Source organism: Labrus bergylta, chromosome 23, assembly GCF_963930695.1.
Source record: "Labrus bergylta chromosome 23, fLabBer1.1, whole genome shotgun sequence".
Classification (NCBI taxonomy): domain Eukaryota; kingdom Metazoa; phylum Chordata; class Actinopteri; order Labriformes; family Labridae; genus Labrus; species Labrus bergylta.
Window position 1 is genome coordinate 16,464,843 of NC_089217.1, and position 19,847 is coordinate 16,484,689.

The following is a 19,847-nucleotide window of genomic DNA, read 5'->3' on the forward strand; positions in this document are numbered from 1 at the left end:
TTGATTCTATTTCTGTCATTATCATCATTATCTGTGTTTATTATCGATGGCTTATTATTTTGATTTGAAGGTGAAGTGCTTGGTGTGCTTCAAGGATCTTTCTTTCAATCTTCCTTTTTTCCTGGACTTGTAGTTAACATAGGTCCTCAAACTTGTTGAACAATAGATTTATATATATTGTTGTTTCATGGGCTATATCTTGATAGGAAATCATAAAAAAATAAGATGACTGAATGATAATATGATTATATTAACTAAGGTATGTTATAAAGTAATATCATGTGAATCCTTATTGGTTACCGCAGTAGTACAATTTGCTATAACATGTCAGTAATGCAATGGCATGTGATGTGATCAATAATAATTTGGCTGCTCTAAATAGTTTTGACCAGTAGGTGTCACTAGTGTACACTGTGTTAAATGAGGCCTCGAGTAATGAATCTATTTGCAATACAATTGGCTTGAAAGCCTCATTGCTTCACAAAGCCTAATTTCGCCATCACTAACAGTTAATATTCATTAGCGAACACACATTCTTGGTTAAGTTTAGTCATTTTTATTTACTTAAATTATAATTGTCTCTTATCCATACTTACCTTTGTTTGTTCTTTTGTTCAGTTCCCCATGTGGTCCCATGCAGCTAAAAGGGTCTGGCTCAGCACTTCCTGGTTATTTATAAGATTGATGATGTCATCGCTGACATCACTGGGGCAGACCAACTGAAGGGGTGTTATTTCTGAGAAATGTTTTCTTTCTAATAATTTCTTTCACATTTAAGTTACTGGTAGAATATCATGTCATTATTTAAAGTTCATTTAGTTGAGTAAATGATCTGAGGTTAATTTAAGGTTTTTCTTTTAATTTCTTTGCTTTGAAAGAAAAGTGTAAACCTGCTATTTAAATTGTGCTGCACCCAGCTGCGGTTGTTTTGTTAATGGGGACGTCTATAAAGCCAGGAGGCATTTGGTCTTGCAGGAGGAGAAGTGAGGATATACTGTAGTGATGGCGAAATGAGGCTTTGTAGCCAATTGTATCACAAATAGATTAATTACTCAAGGCCTCATTTAACACAGTGTACACTAGTGATGGCTGATTGAGGCTTTGTTGAAGCTTCGAGACTTGATTGGTTCATTACTCGAGGCTTCAATGACACAGTGCTAGAGGAAGACATCTAGTGGTCAATAAAATGAATTGCAATCAAGACATTTTACTTATTGGTCCATAGATTGTTTAGAATTTGATTCGCCATGCACATTCCTGTTCAATTGGTTTAAAGCTGACACTTGTCACCCTTGTGAAAGAGGTCTTGATCTCAATGGGTCATTACCTGGTTAAATAAAGGTTAAATAAAAAAATAATCATCACCAGAAATGTCATTAGTCATTCCTTATTCATAATATAATAAAAAATAAATAGACTGCTGCTGGTGCTGGAGGACGAGGCTGAGGTGGTGCTTGAGAAGTGGATGGCTGCTGCTGCTGCTGCTGGGCATTGTTTCTATTGATGATTTATGTACATTCTGAAATGAGACGCTCTTTGACACCAGCAGCCACTCTCTGACTGGTGAATCCAAAGGTTTTGAAGCATGGATCCACCAGTGTAGCGACTGCCAGTGAACTCTCTTTTTCTTTATCTTGTAATCTGTCCACCAAGCACCTGATCAGGTTATGTGCCAGATATCATCCCATGGGGGTGATGGTCTGTGAATATAGTTGCTCTGTTGTATGATTCAACACACGGTAGAGGGGGATGACCTTTGATTCCAAAACTATCTTCTCCTCCTACAGCTGAACAGTTGCCACCTGGAATGCAGCCAGCAGCTGAAATGACAGGAAAATACATATTGTCTGAATGCATAAACTATGTGGTGAACTTGACATAATTTTTTCTCTGGTTTTCTATTACATACCTTGATGCATTCCCCTGTGTTTTCATGTTGCTGGTTGGTCAGAGGAGTCAGGTCTGTGTTTAGCCCATACACACATTATACTGATAGGAAAATTATGGGGAACATAGATTAGACTAAATGGACCCCATATAAGACATTTCTGACATTTTTTTAAAAATACCACCCACTAGTGTTGGAGAGCTGAAAAGTGACATATACATCACATTGGGCATTTATGGTATATTTTTTTCCACATTTTACAGTAAATCAACTTGATGGTTTTTTCACTTTATAACATTGATTTGTCTATTTATTTGTATTTGTACAACATATTTCAAAATTATAACTTTACTTATCTGGTTAAACCATATTTTTTTTGTTTTCCAACCAAAAAAATATAAGACTACCTCATATTGGAGGTCTTCTAAACAAGTTACTGTTACTGTATATGACTGAAAAACAGTCAGACTTAAGTAGGAAGCTTGACTAAACATAACGCAAATAAGTTTAGAAACTATAACTTTCATATTATCACACCAAGTTTGAATCAGCCTTATCAGCATTTGTGGCAGTTGAACTGTGACAAAATGGTCATATTATTACAATATTATAACAATTTATTTTTGCAGTGAAGCAGTGACACACATTAGAGGGTGGTGGTTGCATTGATTTGGCAGAATTTGCAAAAGCCACACTTTTCCCATTTCCCAGGCCAGTCTACAAACTGGTCAATGTGAACATTTTCAGCAAAAACAACACCAACTTTCTTGGGAGGTACATTTATATAGTAATTAATCTTTAGATAGGCTAGAAGCAGAGCAGAATAAAAATAATTTCCATGTATGGACTTTATGACTGAGTGGCCTTAAAGAACTTAAAAAAACACACAGGTGTGTTCATGTTTATGTGTAAAGAGCAGCAGACACCTATACTGTTGACTGCTGTCATGTGGTTTTATTTGAAATCTAACTACTTAAGTATCTATTTTTACAAAAATGGGCTAAACAAACAATTTTAAATGATTTTACTTTTATATTAGTTCTTTGAAAGGCATCTCGCTACCCCCCTTCTGTGGCTGGCAACCCCCTGGGGTGTCCCAACTGTTTGATCTAAATCACTTAATTCACTACTTTCTGAATCAGACTCGCTTGACTAATTATATTATGTGAATTTGTTGCTGGTAGTGTTATCAAGTCTTCAGGGTCCTAATTTGAGCTAACTTCACGTTGCTCATACTTTTACCGTCATCTCCATGAATAACTGACAATTTATCCTTAGCTCTGAACTGCTCAAAGTTATTAATTGGAAACATGTATTGTATTCCTTCATTTTATTAATTTAATCAATATGACATGTTTTTTATGTAAATTTTAAAATCAAAATCCTTTGGATTGAACAATATAACATATAGTTCATTAAATATCATTAGATCAGCTTAATTAACTGAAAGGATTATTAAAATATGTTTTATTGTGACATATATGTCACATGATGTTTTACGTGACTATTTTCAGGTTAAAGGCCTGACGTGACACATACGCCACAAGAGAAAGAGAAGAAGAGTCAAAGGAGAAAGAAGACAGAAAGAAAACAAAAAAAAACAACAAAACAAAAAAAAACACAAAAAAAAACCTAGGTGGTGCTCCCCTAAGTGACTGTCAGTCCGATTGTCTTGATCCCAAAGTTTCAATACAGTTCCTTCCTACCATAATATGTTGACCATTTAGACCATCTCTTTTCAGATGGTTTTGAGTTCCCCCTCATTTTATAAGTTAAACTTTCCATCTGATATATTTGTTGAATAAGTTAAACTTTCCATCTGATATATTTGTTGAATTGTTTCTCCATTTCTATATCAAGGGGCATGTTTTTTGAAGCCAACTTCTTAACTCATATTGATCGTTTTCATTATGAATGTTGTCCACTGTTTTACCTAACAATATAAAGTCTGTGTTTAAGTGAATGGCGTCATTGAAAATGGTTTTGACTTCTCTCTGAATATTGTTCTAGAACACTTTTAATAATGGACAGGACCAAATAATTTGACCAAAATTGACACAAGACTCGCCATATTCCCTCCAGCAGTTTGGCAATATTTTATTATTATACCTAGCTTGTTGCACTTGTGTTATAAAATAACGTGATTGTATTTTCCATGCATATTCTCTCGAGTAAGGAGATATAGTGGTTGAGTGCACATTCCGATTCATTTCCTTCCGGGTATCATCAGATTTGTGTGAATTAAGTTCTTCCTCCCATCTTAGCTTTGCCCATGTATCGTCAAAATGTTGACTATTTTCTAAAATATTATACACAGTTGAAATTTGATGTGGTACACTAACATTACTAAAGTTCTTTACCAAAAATTGCACAAGTGGATGGAGAGCACTGCTAGTCTTCCTCCCTGTTTCACTGTTCTGCGTGTAACTTCTCAGTTGCAAATATTGGAAGAAGTGGGAGTGTGGTAAATCATAATATGTCCTTAGAGATTCAAATGGTATAACTCCGTTTTCATCTAAACATTGTCCAAATATGGTCAGTCCCTTTTGTACCCATGTATTAAAGACTGTATCCTGTTTATTAGGACTAAATTCAGGATCTTCTTTTATTTCTCTCAGTACAATGAAGTCCTCTTTCATTTTGCATTTTTTTTTTAAATTATGTGCCAAGTCTTTAAGGTGTTTCTTATTTATGCATTGTTGATTACTTGTGTCCTACTTTTAGTCTTTGTACAGAAGGGTATTGTTTTTATTGAAACATGGCAACATGTGTTTTTCTATGGAGCTCTACCTTGCTTCAGAGTTATCATTTAGCCAGGTGCTTATTGATTGTATTTGAGCTGCATAGAAATAGTGCTTTAGGTTAGGGACAATGAGTCCCCCTTTTTCTTAAGACATTTTCAACTTCTGCATTTTAACTTGTTTTTTTCTCATCGCACGTTAACTCAGGTGCCTTTTGACCCAAGTTACGCGCTTAGCTTTTCCCTTTAGTATTGACCACACATCTTTCAGAACCTTATTTTTGTTATTCTCAAACTGACTAGAATTGACCATTTCAGTGAGAGTTAACGACTGTTCATTTTTAAAGGACGTTGTTTGGACCTGCTTTGATCAGCTGAGAGACGGACCCAATGGACAACGACTGGACCGCTGTGCCATCCATTACCCCACTTCACTCATCAACTCCGACCACATTTGCTACGGCTCTCACCGTGGACCGCCGGCATCCTCGATCCGAAAGAACTTGACGAGTGGTACCATTCGGCAGAGTTCTACCGAACGTGACTCAGAGTAAGGAGCGTTCTGATTAAGCATTGGGTGTGTGGAAGCAAAGCTTGTCGTATCCAAATCAAAGCCTCTAAATCAACTTTTATAACAAATTAATTAAGTCCCCTTTTTTATAAATCCTTACTTAGTTAAATCACTCAAACGATACCGTGTTTTACCCCGTTACTCTAACATAAGAAAATCACCATATCAAACTTAGAAATCAAGAATTAACATTCTCTTATTTACGTTGTCATGTCAGTATCACTGTTGCAATTATATTCTTTGCATATTTACTTTATTCATATATCTTGTTCACCATTTTCTATATTAAAGAGCCCATATTATGCCCTTTTTGGAGTTTGTATATTTAATCTATGTACCTACTTTTGTACGTTCATAATAGCTAAAGTCCGAAAAAAGTGTCTGTTTTCATGTACTGCTCCTCCTTGCTCCCTGTACGCTCTGAGTCCATCAGCTATGCTCTGCTGAGCCCCCACTGTTAGACCCCACGTGGGCCAAGTCTGCTCTGATTGGTCTGCCGATCCGCTCTGTCGTTATTGGTCAGTTGCTCAGCACACGTCTCGGAAATTTCAACATGAGCTGCAAGGCTTGCCACAACGAGCCAATGGGCTTAGATCAGTGATCTCACACTGACAATGACGTCGGACTGACAAATGTTTATCGAGGGGGCCTAGAACTGAGCGTTACATGTGGCTAATGCTACAGCTAACAGGAGAACGTAGGAGAAGCCGCGTTTCCGTGGACTTTGAATTTTTGCACATAGATGTGCCTAAGCATGCACAGGACACTTGGAAAGCACACTAAAGAGCATATAAAACCAGCAAAAGCATAATATGGGACCTTTAAACTTTACACATAAAAATTCTGTAATTTGTCTGTGTATTTTTCTGGTTTTAAACTACTTGAGAACTTACTCTGATAATATGAGACAGATTCATTTATTAATTCATTACTATAATTAAGGTTAATAGTCTTGTGCTTATTCTTAAAGCTGGTGCCCCGTATTATAATTGTATACGCTACAAGTGCCTCAGCATGGACGAGGTGTTGTTGCTGTATGACAGCCTCGAATCAAACAGCACACACTGGACCTGTGAAACAATCAGTTAGCAAAGTCAATCATAATTTGAATGCATTCATATGTAATTTTCCACCCCATTGAAATTTGGCATTGGCTACTACAGGCATGTACATCAAGGACAACAATTGTGTAATTATGTTTTCTACAGCGACATCATTGTACTTGAGGGCTTGCCCTTAAGGGGGTTTCCAGGGTAAATAGGCTACAAGTGAAATCAAAATAACACTGGTAATTACCTTATTATCTGGGTCTATCTATCTACACTGATTCTCTACAAAATACGTAATCTGATACAACACTACTAACTCTTTAAGCAACCAACAGCAACAACAGCGAAAAAACCAAATGAACCACACTAAATAGGGATAGCCTACCCCGGAACATACTTGATCCCGCCAAGTGATCCAAATGACAAACCGAACCAATCAGGTGATTCGTATGACATTCGAAGCCTTCAACTGCTTCGAATGTCACTAGTCACGTGACCAAACCATGCCTCGGCACAGTGGTTCGACAAATTTGCTTCAAGAGCAGAGGACAGTCACTTACTGTATGCTTATTTACCATGTATTGCAATTGCAATGTGGTTAGCCTTTTGTTGTTCTGTTAGCATGTGGTTGCAGTATGTATTTGAAGTAACAGGGTGTACTGAAGTTACTATGTGTAACATTAGCATTAGCCTTGTTATTAAGTGTTATGTATTGCTTCTGATGTAGCATAGCATGTAGCCTAGCATGTAGCATAGCATGTAGCATAGCATATAGCTTAGCATTAGCGACAACCAAGAGTGGCAGTAGCTCAGTCTGTTGGGACATGGGTTGGGAATCGGAGGGGTTGCCAGTTCAAGTCCCCGGACCAAGTCCGGAAATTGATCTGGTAGCTGGAGAGGCATCAGTCCACTTCCTGAGCACCGCCGAGGTGCCCTTGAGCAAGGCACCGAACCTGAAACTGCTCTGGAGAGCTTGCTGTGGGCAGCCCACTCACTCTGAGACCTCATTATTAATGCATGTCCAGAGGATCCTGTTTGTGCATGTTTGTGTATTTCGGCCTATGTTTGTGTAGCATGTAAATTAGACCATCTAGGTCTTTTATGCATTTAGACAGAGATCATTCTTTATTAATAAAACACATTTTTTTTGTTTGAAAAATCTGTTAACAATTGGTTCTGTTTCATTTTTCATGAGGTAATTTCTAAGGTACTGACTTTTCAACTACTTTTAATTCCCTCTAAATGAATACACAATGCGATTAACAATAAGTTCATATTCAAACCATTATTACTCTTCATAAGCATTTTAAGCTCCCCATTTCCCTATTATGGTAATCTCTTCTCGTTGTACTTAGGGATTGCAGGCAGTTTGAGCATGGATGGACCAGCATGCGATATTTCTATTTCTCAAAAAAAGAGGGCGTATTCAGGCCGTGCACGAAAGTTCAACACAACAAACATGTTTTTTTACATGACCAAAATTATCATTTTAATCATGATTTATAAAAATAAAAATATAAAGTCCTTCAGAGGTCTGATAAAAACATACACATGATCAAACATAAGCAGTCCTAACTGTTTCATCATACTGTTACTAACGTTAATATTAGACTGATCAGTCTATTATCATGCCTAACTGTTACTGCTAATAAAACACATACTTTCAAGCCCAACACTGTTTCAGCAGTTGGCTGTTAAACATGAATCTGGTTTTGCTCAAGGTTTCGGTTTGTAAAAAGACAGTTTTTCCTTGCCACTGTAACTTCACTAAATGTTGCTAAGTGCTGTGATGGATTACTATTGGGTCTTTGCAGATAACACAGAGTTTACCTGCTATACTGTAACACAATGTAAAAAAGAGTGAGGTCTTTAACCTGCTCATAACAAATGCACATCTATTCGCCCTATTTGGTGCATATGAAGAACAAGATAATGTCAATCATATTCTTAACAATAGGACGGCCTGGGTGAATGTTGTGAGGCAGGTGGTGGGCCAGAGTCATCTCCCAAGCGTCCACTAGTCGAACATTAAGTCCTTTGAACACAGCTCTTAGCACGTTGTCCAGCTGTAGTGTGTACCAGTCACTGTAGTTTAACGATACAGAAGGTGTTAAACCTCTGAGGTTTGCAGTCCTGATGACCACCAGCATGTCTGGAGCCCTGTTCAACAGACGAATCACCGCCCTGCGGATGCTCTGAAGCCGTCTGATGTAGAGCTCAATTGGGAAAGGGCTGAAGTGGGCCCAGATGCTAAAAACTACAACTGTGTTGGTACCACCTACCAACCCGTCAATTTCATTGGAAATGTAACGCAGCTCACTGGTTGGGACGTAGATAAAACTAAGAGGAGGACCATGGACACGGTATGTTACCAAGATGTTTTTTGCATTGTCCCATATCATGTAAGGTCCAGTTTTCTTCGGACTATTCCGGTTAATCTCATTAGCATCTGAAAGTATGACAGAAGGAACAAGTTTAGCTGTTATATAAATAATATTAAACTGTCACCTGAAATGAATGTGTATTAACTACCTGGAAGTGAAGCATCAAGGTACTCAAACCACTGCCTAAGGGTGGAGTCTCCATACATGTGGACCGCCTTTCCTTTCAGACACTGACTGATGGCAGAGGAGTTGTTGAATTGGTAGACTTTGGTGCCACCAAGTGATCGCCACACACCATGGAAGTAATACCCAGAGAGTCCAGACTTCCCACTGCCTTGATCGACCTCAGGTTGCCCTAAGAAATATTGATCAAAATAACCTTTAAGTTATTAAAGTCATTGTTTTAAAATATATTGTCAACAGATCCCATAAAAAACCCAAAACAAGGTCTCTCCTTGACCTTGCTTATTTCACTTGAGACTTAAGATGACATCATGTATGACCATAGACTGTAAATATTACTGGACGAACCCTGACCCGTCTGTGACATAGGCAGAAAATGAGTCCAATCGACGGCCGCATCCATATTGGATTTGCAGTCTCAACCTATTATTATAAAATAATTATTTAGTATTTATTACAAGACATTTGTTTTCTATTGAACCCTGTGAAGTCATGGAGTCTGTGGACAGTGTCAGCTTCACACCAAAAACTTTTTTAGAAAAAATAATGTTTAAGACTGGCATCTATTATTATGAGTTGCAGCTACCTTGTTCAATATTATTCCTGCAGATGTGGCTCATAACAAAAAAACAGCCTGAGCTGTCACATGTAGTTAACTGTACATTTTGTCTGAGGCATTAATTGAACACCTTTGTTTTTCTCCTATAGACACAGTGTGGATTATTGGTGACTGGTCCGTCGAGGTTCCCAGAGAGCTGCAGAGACAGAGGAAGAAACCTGAGCCTCAACAACATCTGTATTTGTTGGTTCTTCTGGGGTGGACTTCAGTTGCTTCTCTTCAACAACTCGCTGTGAGGGAGGTCTCCCCCGGATGGCCTGAGCGATGTCACCCACAGGCTGAGAGCTGAGGCGGGTTTTAAGCCTCTTGACAAACCGTTACACTGCGCCCGCCTGTCAAGCTGGTCAGCTACAAGCCTTATTGTGAATAACTCTTATCCTTCATCAAATCAAAACTGATGAGTCATCAAAACATTCACCCCCCCGTAGAGTGTGTGTCCATCGAGACATGAGCTAATCACACCTATTTGTTTGTTTTGTACCAAGCTGTAAACATGTTAATCTCTGCTGTAAAAACAGATTTTTTTTAATGTTGTTTTTCAGATTAAATAAATATTTCTATATAAATGCACTCCTTTATGTCTACTTATGAGTATACATTTCAGATTTGAAATGACAAGACTAAAATGTGCATTAATGCTAAACTCAATAGCTTAGGGAAGGAAGTCTACTTTTACACAACTTCTTATTCTTTTGATAAATACTAATGTAGTTCATTTCTGAAAGTGGGATGGAACAGAGTCATTGCAAAAATATGCCCTTAAACACAGCCCCATTCTTAAATCAAGATACATGGAGAGTAAATAAGATCAATAACTTGTGAATAAAAACACAGTTAAAAATGATTTAGAAATGTAGTCTTCCCTGATCAATATCACATAATATCAACTTCTCCCATCTAAACTGGACAAAGGGTTTTAAAATGGGAAGAAAATGGTTTGATTGCAAGTTGTTTGGAGGAGATCTAGTTTTATTTGAACAGCATGAATACAGTCTTCCAAAGTGCAAACCCTCCTCCTCCTCCTGAAGCCTGTGGAGCTCCTTCATGTACTGCTGTCTTATCTGCTGGCCATCTTCTCTCACCAGAACTTCGACTGTTGAAAAGTCATTCAGAAGAAGCTTGAGCATGTGACATGGATCCAGGAGAACATGGACTTTTAGTGAGAGGTCTTCAGGAGGACAAAGAAAGAGAGAAAATATCAGTTATTCATTAAATCATTTTTTTTATTCTCATCTATTTTTCTGTATTCATCTGTGTGTAAGAGTACATTTATAAATTCAACAGTATACTACCCAGACAACAAAGGTACAGTATTCAGGTAATCAACATCTATTCAAAGTTAAGAAGATAAACATTATTGTAATCATGCTGTTTTCAGCTCTCTCACTCACACAATGATATTCCACATCAAATTGTCTCAGATTTTGTGAGGAAAAATTAAGCAGTTTATTGTGGATAGTACTTCATCTTAACATGAAACAAATATAACCTGAATTATTTAAATCATTAACAGGTCCCAACTCTCTGTGCTTCAGTACAGAACATACAGTAACTCATTTATTATTAACATGAGCTCAGTACATGGCTGTATTCTTCAAACTATTTCTTATACTTTATATCTATGTGCTTTAAATCTTATTTTCATACATATTTCATATGTTATTGATATTTCTACTGCTATATTCTGTGTATGAGTTCAGTGAAAATTAATATGGTTATTAATATAGTTCTTAATGGTTACAGATGCTCTTACAAAGTGATTTTTTTTAAATTTGTTGACAGTTTGCTCAAATCTTAAGACACTACATCAACCATGTAACTTTAATGTCATCCTCTATAACCTACACAGCATATTAGGTTCAGTTCAGTTTATGTTACTGATGGATAATTACTACACAAAGTTTGTTTTTAATGTCCACATTTACGTGGAGTATAACATTCATCATAACGTCAGATAACAACTGAGGTGAACCTTTAGCTTCTAACATCACACAAACTCATTTTCAACATCTTAACAACAAACATTTCTAAACCATTGACCGTAAATAATGTAAATAATGAGCTACACAGTTCGTCGACTGGTTTACAAGCTAATGCTAAACAAGCTAGGTCCGTAAATATAAATACCGACACACAAGTATGCAGTAAATATAACACTACTATATCACTTACTGAAGAAAACTGAAGCATCAACTTGTTGGATGGTCTGTTAACCGCACAGCAAGCCATGTATGTTGTCAGATATGTGTTAAACAAACTCTCCAAACGAAGTAAGAAAGAGGAGAAATCAGACGGATCAAGCTGTTAGCCTCCTGACCTGCTGACCTGACAGACAGATGCAGCGCGCAGAGCTGTCAATCAAATCTGACACAACCAAATATGGGCATAGCCCTTTTCCTTGATAGAATAAAATATCGACATACTTTTTTTAAAACTCTTATTTTAGGGTAGGCTACATTTTAATATTAAGTTTGTTTTTATATCACATATGTTTTCCCCTTAATTTTGTTTACAACAAACAACTTTAATCTGTGTGGAGATGTTCACAGACTACAGCAGGCTGCTGTGAGATGATTTTGCTTTTGTTAAATTAGCTGCAGACACGGTGAGAGTGAACGGAGTAAAGTCCAACCGACTGTTTGACCGGGTCACGTGTGTTCCCACCTCGGTCCGTACGGATCACGGATCAACTGTGTGCTGTAGCACTAAAAGTAAAAAGTAAAAAGGTTCGCGTGGTGGCTGGCGCTCCAGTGCAAGTGTGTGTGTGTGTGTGTGTGTGTGTGTGTGTGTGTGTGTGTGTGTGTGTGTGTGAGAGAGTGTGTGTGTGTGTGTGTGTGTGTGCGTTTGCGCTGTTTGTTGGTGTGTCTCGTCCCCCGCGATGCTCACAGTCATGACAGCAGAGAGGAGCAGAGAAAAGTAGCTGCAGCTTCATCAAATGCGCAGCTTCATCAAATGCGCTTAATACTCGTAGCATAGTTTCTATATATGACTTTTTGGTAAAACATTTACCCCCCCCCGGTTTTACCTGCACGTCCTTGCGCATGCCTGCACTCTCTCTTGCGCGCACGCTCTCTCTCTCTCTCTCTCTCTCACTCCCCCGCTCGCTCTCTCGCTCGCTCTCTCATGCACGCAGCAATTTCATGAATAAATTAAAAATTAAATACAAACAGGTCGGAAGTATTCTTGGGCTCCCCACACAGGTATCGTGTGTGGGAAACACTGCAGTGAGATGAAATTGAAATCACTTTTCTATTTTACAATTGTATTTTATATTGACTAAACATCTCGCGATCGACTGAGAATCAGTCAGCGATCTACCTGTCGATCGCGATCGACTGTTTGGGCACCCCTGGTCCAGAGTGTTTCTCACAGGATTTTATGAGGCTATGGCAGGAGGACACAGAACCACCTAGGGGGTTCCGGGGGCAAGTTCTATTTTAGATGTGGCTGTGGCTCAGTTGGTAGAGACGTCATCTCTCAAGCGCAAGGTCGATTGTTTGTCCCTAGCTCCTGCAGCAACATGTCTGATGTGTCTTTGGTCAAGACACTTAACCCCTTCGTCAGCGCCGTATGAATGGGATTAGTTACTTCTGATAATGTCACTACATAGCAACCTTTGCCGTCAGGGTGTGGATAGGTGTGACATGCAGTGTGAAAGCGCTTTGAGTAGTCAGAAGACTAGAAAAGCGCTATATAAGTCCATTTAACAATTTTGTGCTGCTGTAGTAATTAAACAGAAATTGTAAATGGACTTGAGCTTATATATGACTACTAGCACAGTGGTTAACTCTTATCTTCATATTGCATATAAATTTACACAGAAAGGCTGTGACCTAAAGACACTTATCTGACATTTAAATAAACAGTGTGTTGGCTATGTTATTCTTATTTTGTCCAGTCCTGACTGAAACAGCTTTATACTCATGTAAACATGATGTAAACACGGCTCCAACAACAACACAGCCAGCAGGACTCTGCTTCTCACTAATAGACAGTCATGACTCAGAGAGACATTTACAGAGGACATACTTGATTTCTACTTTATTTATGTGTAAATTGTCGCACAGATCTTGGTGAATGAGGCCTTTTAGTAAATTAAAAGACACTGTTGAAAATAGTACCCTTTAATCTGACTCACAAAAAAACATTGTTGCCACTTATCCCAGTTCTCACCTGCAGCAGGTCCATGTTTCTTAATACAAAGAACAACACAGTCAGAAGGAGGAGGATGACACAGGTCTTCAGAAGTTTCATGTTGACATGATTACTTATAAAACCTTTTAGCCACATGGTGAGTCCTCTGGTACTGGATTAAAACAACAAAAAGGGGAAACAGACTCTGTGTTAAGTTTATCATATGAATTCTTCTGGAAGTCACTTAACTCAGTCATAAAAACCTCTGAATATTTATAGTGTCATCATAGCTTTCAACATCAAACTAATCTTGTCAATCGAGAATGTTATAATTATATGTTACCAAACAGGTAGTGTACAACAAAACAACTTTTTGGTGCTTGAGGTTTGACAGGAACATAATTACAATGTTCATACTGATGGTCAAATTCTCACAATCAGGTGTGCCAAGGTTACATGGTCTTATGAAATGTACTGAAGTCACATGAGGACAAAATGTTAACTTAAGATAGGGTTAGTATACCTGCAGGCACGCAGTAATGGAGGCACGAAGGAAACATGTACATTTAGTCTAATCAATCAATCAATCAATCATTTTTTATTTGTATAACCACAACTCATAACAAGTGTTATCTCGACACACTTTACAAAAAGCAGGTAAAAGAGCTTAATACCTAACTAAAGATTGTTTTGAAGTAGACATTTTAACTGGTACTATTTTGTTACTTTATACTTTAACACATTTACATTTCAGATTCTAATTCTATTCCATTTATTCCTCAATGTTTTTTCTTCAGTTTCACTTGTTACTTTGTCGATTAAAAAATCAATGATTCTAAAAATCATGATGTATAATTTTAGACAACATTAAATTAAGCTCATCAACTCTGTGTCTCACAGCTTCAGCATATATGATACCATGTCTACAGTAATTTAATTGAAACTATTCAAATAGCTCATGCTTACCGAATGACAACACTTATTTTTCGGCATTTAAATATATTTTGATGGCACTGTACTACCTCTAAATGGAGGACTATTTTTAACTAGATTTATCAAACTGAACATGTGCTTTTTAACTGATGGGATCATAGATTGATAAAGTATGATATATGACATGGGGTTTTATATCAGAGCTTGAACTCAAACAGTGAAGAGTATTTCCTATCCCTAAAGTATCCAGTAACAAAACAAGTAAATGTGATACAGGGGTTCAATTAAAAACAAAAATCAGAAGCAAGAAGCTTAAAGCATGCAGCATAAAAGAGGTACAGAAAACGTTAAAAAAAATACCTTCAAAGTAGACACTAATGGAAACATGTTGTTTTCTCAGCGTCTATAAAATGAAACACAAGTTTCACCCAAACAAAATAAAGAATATTACAGCTTACCTCAGAAGAGATTAATTTGGAGTGAACACAGTGGTGAAATCTCTGTGATGTGACGGCAATCCAAATTAAAAAAAGTAAACCTTTTACTCAGAAAACAAGACAACCTGTCATAACAAGAAGCGCCAAAAAAGTGATAAAGAAGCTTCATAAAGTCATCGAGGTTAGAAGTTCTATTATCAAGACGAATGATGCCCTTCATAAGAATGTTGCCTCCTTACATTTAACAGTGGGTTGCAATAACATAAACGCCAGCTGAACAACTGAACAGATGAAAACCAGTTTGACAGTAACTGATGTATGGGCCTGAAGCATAAACTTTGTATAAACTCTGCAAAAACAATGGATCTCCATTGAGTGCTGAAATATGTCAAGGTGGCGGAGACACCCATATGGGATGGTGTCACGGCTCTGGCTGTGATCCTGTTTCTCTGTGTATCCCTTGTGTCCCCTCCCCCTCTGTCTGTCTGTGTGTGTGTGTGTGTGTGTGTGTGTGTGTGTGTGTGTGTGTGTGTGTGTGTGTGTGTGTGTGTGTGTGTGTGTGTGTGTGTGTGTGTGTGTGTGTGTGTGTGTGTCTGTGTGTGTGTGTGTGTGTGTGTGTGTGTGTGTGTCTGTGTGTGTGTGTGTGTGTGTGTGTGTGTGTGTGTGTGTGTCTCTGTCTCTGGAGGGCGTGGCTTCAATCAAACACCTGGTGACTACTCACACCTGCAACTCATTAAATTTTGCTGTGTCTGCTTTGTCTAAATACAAACCGTAACAGATGGGCAATATTTCTGGTTTTCATAATTTTATGGCAGATTTTGTTTTCAGTTTTCTTCATGTTTCCAATTAATTGATATGTAAAAATTGACCTGAGGGTTGATGGGGGCCACCAATTGCCCACCCCTGCGCATGACAGTCACACTACTCAAAAAGAGACTTAGGGTGCGTTCCAATTGTCCCTCCTATCTCCTTTCACTATCCACTTTACCTTAACCCCGCGAAAACGTCATGAGGTCAAGGAAAGATGTTAGGAGAATTAATAAAGGACTTAGGGAAAGGCGATCTCGTTGCTCTGACAATCTGACCGCATTTTCCACTAGGCGACATCGTTAAATGCAACGGGCCGGTGGAGGTTAATGACGTGGGTCTGCCGTGTTGAAACTACAATGTTCTGAAAATGGACTACAAAAAACGCATCTAAAAAACTTTCCCCTGTGCCTTCTTACCGGTGAAATAATCCTAATCACCACAAGGTTGGGATTGAAATAAAAGCAATATAGACCACCAGGCTACAAGTGCTTGAGGTTTTCCAGGAATATAGTTTACATGTTCACACTAAGGCTATTAAACATTTAAAATTAAAATTTTTGATAAATTGCTAAATTTCAATAGTCATTCGCGATGAATCACATTTTTAATCGTATGTTTGAAATTTCACATCAGATAATGAAAATAAATTGTTAGGCTTTTATTTTGAAGTTATATAATGTCTTTAGCTGAGAGTACTTGCTGTTTGAATTCAACCCTGATTTTATTTTGATATAAAGTAATGTTGGGACCCGGCCATGTGTGCTGGACAAAGGACTCAGGCCTGTATTCCCTTTTTAAAGCCTGACTAGAGTTTTTTTCGAGGGAACTAGACAAAGGAGTCTTAGGGCGCGGTCACACTGGCCATCTGTACCATGCTGTACTCAAGCACGATTGGCCCCCCGCTGTACCATTCCCACGCTGGCCGGCCTGCGGTCATACTGGCCAGGACTATCCGTGCTTAAGCACGATTACCTCTTGTACATAATGTTGTAATACCACACACGCATGCTTTATGTTATTATGAAGCGTGCGAGAGAAAGAGAGAGAGAGATAGAAAAAAGGGACGCGCACACCGGAGAACAACACAGAGAACATGACAGCTGCTTTGTGGCTTCTATTGAGTCATTTTAGTCAGATACAGCCATAAATTAATAAAAAATAAAATAGACACAGATGAAGGCTGTCAGCATTGTGTACCCGCGTGCTCGTGCATGAAGTGTACCGTGTCAAAGCACACCTCTCCGAAGTGTGCCAAAGCCAAGTAAGTGTACTGTGGCCCAGGAACTTGAAGTTGGCGACACGTTCCACCTCTTCCTGGTTTATGTGCAGACTGTTGTGGAGTGTTTTTTGTTTTTTTCTGTAGTCGATAATTATATCCTTGGTTTTCTTTGTGTTGAGTTGCAGGTTGTTGTTTTCACACCACACAGAGAACGTTTGGACCTCCTCTCTGCAGGCCGCCTCGTTGTTGTTGGAGATCAGTCCTACAATGGTGGTGTCGTCTGCAAATTTGAAGAAGGTGTTGGAGGTGGGTGTGCAGTCATGGGTGTATAGGGAGTAGAGGATTGGACTGAGGACGCAGCTCTAGGGTACACCGGTGTTGAGGATGATGGTGGAGGAGATGCTGTCTCCCAGCCTGATGTTGAGGTCTGTTGGTTAGAAAGTCATGGATCCACAGACAGAGGGGAGTTCCTAACTGCAATGTGTGCAGTTTGCTGACCAGTTTGCTGAGCTGGATGGAGTTGAATGTAGAGCTGAAGTCGTAGGTGTTAGGCTGTTCCAGGTGGGTTAGGGCAGTGTGCAGTGCGAGTGAGATGGCATCGTCTGTGGATCTGTTGGCCTTTTAAGTGAACTGGTGTTGATCAAAACCAGAGGGAATTGCAGGATTTGATGTGTGACAGTACCAGTCTCTCCATGCATTTCATGATTACTGGAGTCAGGGCAACTAGCCGGAAATCATTGAGGCTTGAGATTGCCGATGTTTTGGGCATTGGGACAATTGTTGCTGTTTTCAGGCAGGTGGGGACTGTGGCTTGTTGTAGTGACTTGTTGAAGATTGGTGTGAAGACTGCAGCAAGCTGGTCTGCACAAGCTTCAGCGCTCGTCCAGGGACTCCGTCTGGCCCTGCTGCTTTGCTGCAGTCTATGCTGAGGAGGGCCCCCTTCGCCTGACGAGTCTGCAGGATGAGTGGCTGGTCGGGGGGGGGGGGTTTCTTTGTTAGTGTTGTCCTCAAAGCGAGCAAAGAATGAGTTGGGCTGGTCTGGGAGGGAGGTGTAGATAGGGGGTGGGGGTGTTGTGGCTTTGTTTGTAGTCTGTAATGTTCCTGATGCCTTTCCACATGGAGCGGTGGTTGTTGTCATTGAAGTTGGCCTCAATCTGCTGCTTGTATTGTAATTTAGCAGTTTTGATGCCCCTGTTTAAGTCTGCTCTTGCTCTGCTGTCTTTGTCCCTTGATCTGAATGCTGCATTCCTGGCTTTGAGCAGCACTCCCACGCTGTTGTTGAACCAGGGTTTTTGGTTGGGAAATACTTTGACCTGCTTCTTCGTGTTCACATTGTCCATGCAGAAGTTAATGTAAGACAGTACTGATGAGGTGTGGAGCTTGATGTCTGGTTCCTCAAAGAGCTCCCACATGGTGTCCTCGAAGCAGACCTGGAGTGCAGAAGAGGCCTCCTCACTCCAGACCTGCACTGTCTTTATTGTGGGTTTTGATCTGCTGATGAGGGGTTTGTAGGCTGGTGTCAGGAACAGGGATAGGTGATCAGATTGTCCAAGATGGGGGGATGAGTGTGCCCTATATGCACCAGGGATGTTTGTAAATACCTGGTCAAGTGTCCTGCTGGTCATTGTTGTAATGTCCACATTTAGTAAAATCTTGGCATTACAGATTTAGGATTGGAGTGATTGAAGTCTTCTGCCACAATAAAGATGCCATCTGGGTGTTTCTTTTGCTCTCTGGTGATGTTGTCATGCAGTATGCTCATGGCTAGTTTGGCGTTAGCCCGGGGGTGAACATATACTGCTGCGATGAACACTGTGGTGAATTCTCTTGGCAGGTGAAAGGGTCTGCATCTGAGCATTAAAAACTCCAGATTTGGGCAGCAGAGTCTCTGGGTTACGGTTACAAACAGACACCTCCTTACTCAACATGATGAGAGCATATGGTGAAAGATTGAGAATGACATCTGAACTACAGGAATGTGGTCTCTCAACATGGTTCGTTTGACTATAGTGAAAGGTGAGACTGTAAGTACTTAAACCTCTTTTTAAAAAGCCTACTCTTGATTCGATAACATTAGCTAACTGTAGACTTATATCTAGCCTTCCTTTTATCTCAATTAAATGACTTTACATCTACTGGAATATTTCTGATTTTGCGTTTGGATCATCATTTGTTTTTTGGGCCCTTAAGTGTCCCCTGAACTGGAGATCATGAATTGATGTGTGCTGGAAATTTCTGTAATGAGAGATTGTTTAATAAAAGATCTTTGAGTCATTCAGTTGTATTTGTTGGCATTTTATTATTCCTTTTGCAAATAGGAAGAGCAAATGTACAGATTGAAAGATAAGTCTTCAGCATAGCCCAGAGAAGGGCAGTCCGACTCCACGCTATATAGACATTCAGTTACAAAGTTATGACGCACCCACTGTGGCTATGCTAAGATAAGAAAGAAACCTGATAAGGACAGTTCTCAGTGCGGATCCAGGGAGGATCTGTAATTATAATCTTCGTGTGCATCACTAACAGTCTAGTACATTTCCAGGAGACAATACATTTCCTGTTACATTTGTTTTTTAGAATTGCATGTTTAGGCTTTTGTTGTTTTGGTGTGCTCTCAACCAGGAACTTGATGTTTACTTGTTGATTCAGAGCTCACGTCATAATGATGATTGGTTGCAGGCTTGTAGCCACTGATGCTGGGTGCAGCACAACTCAAATAGTGGGTTTACACTTTTCTCTTGAAGCAAAGAAATCAAAATAAACCCTTAAATTAACCTCAGATCATTTACTAAACCAAATTAACTTTCAATAATTAAGTGATATTGCACCAGTAACTTAAATATAAAAGAAACGATTAGAAAGAAAACATTTCTCAGAATT

At 39.0% G+C, this 19,847-nt stretch overlaps 1 protein-coding gene and 1 long non-coding RNA gene across 2 annotated transcripts in view; one reads left to right on the top strand and one right to left on the bottom strand.

The window, feature by feature from the left end:
- LOC109977736 (NXPE family member 3-like) overlaps positions 1-10,004 on the top strand; it is a 62,269-nt gene extending 52,265 nt beyond the window's left edge. The window contains exons 9-10 of the mRNA XM_065951061.1: positions 4,976-5,178; positions 9,524-10,004. Of these exons, the coding sequence (XP_065807133.1) occupies positions 4,976-5,178; positions 9,524-9,545 (225 nt within the window). The 3' untranslated portion in view covers positions 9,546-10,004. The remainder of the gene's footprint in view (positions 1-4,975; positions 5,179-9,523) is intronic.
- A 152-nt stretch (positions 10,005-10,156) lies between these two features.
- On the bottom strand, positions 10,157-15,666 carry LOC136177621 (uncharacterized). The gene is made up of 3 exons (XR_010665111.1): positions 14,960-15,666; positions 13,608-13,740; positions 10,157-10,602 (listed from the first exon to the last, which is right to left on the bottom strand). It is a non-coding gene; the product is annotated as an uncharacterized lncRNA (long non-coding RNA).
- Positions 15,667-19,847: the final 4,181 nt, after the last annotated feature.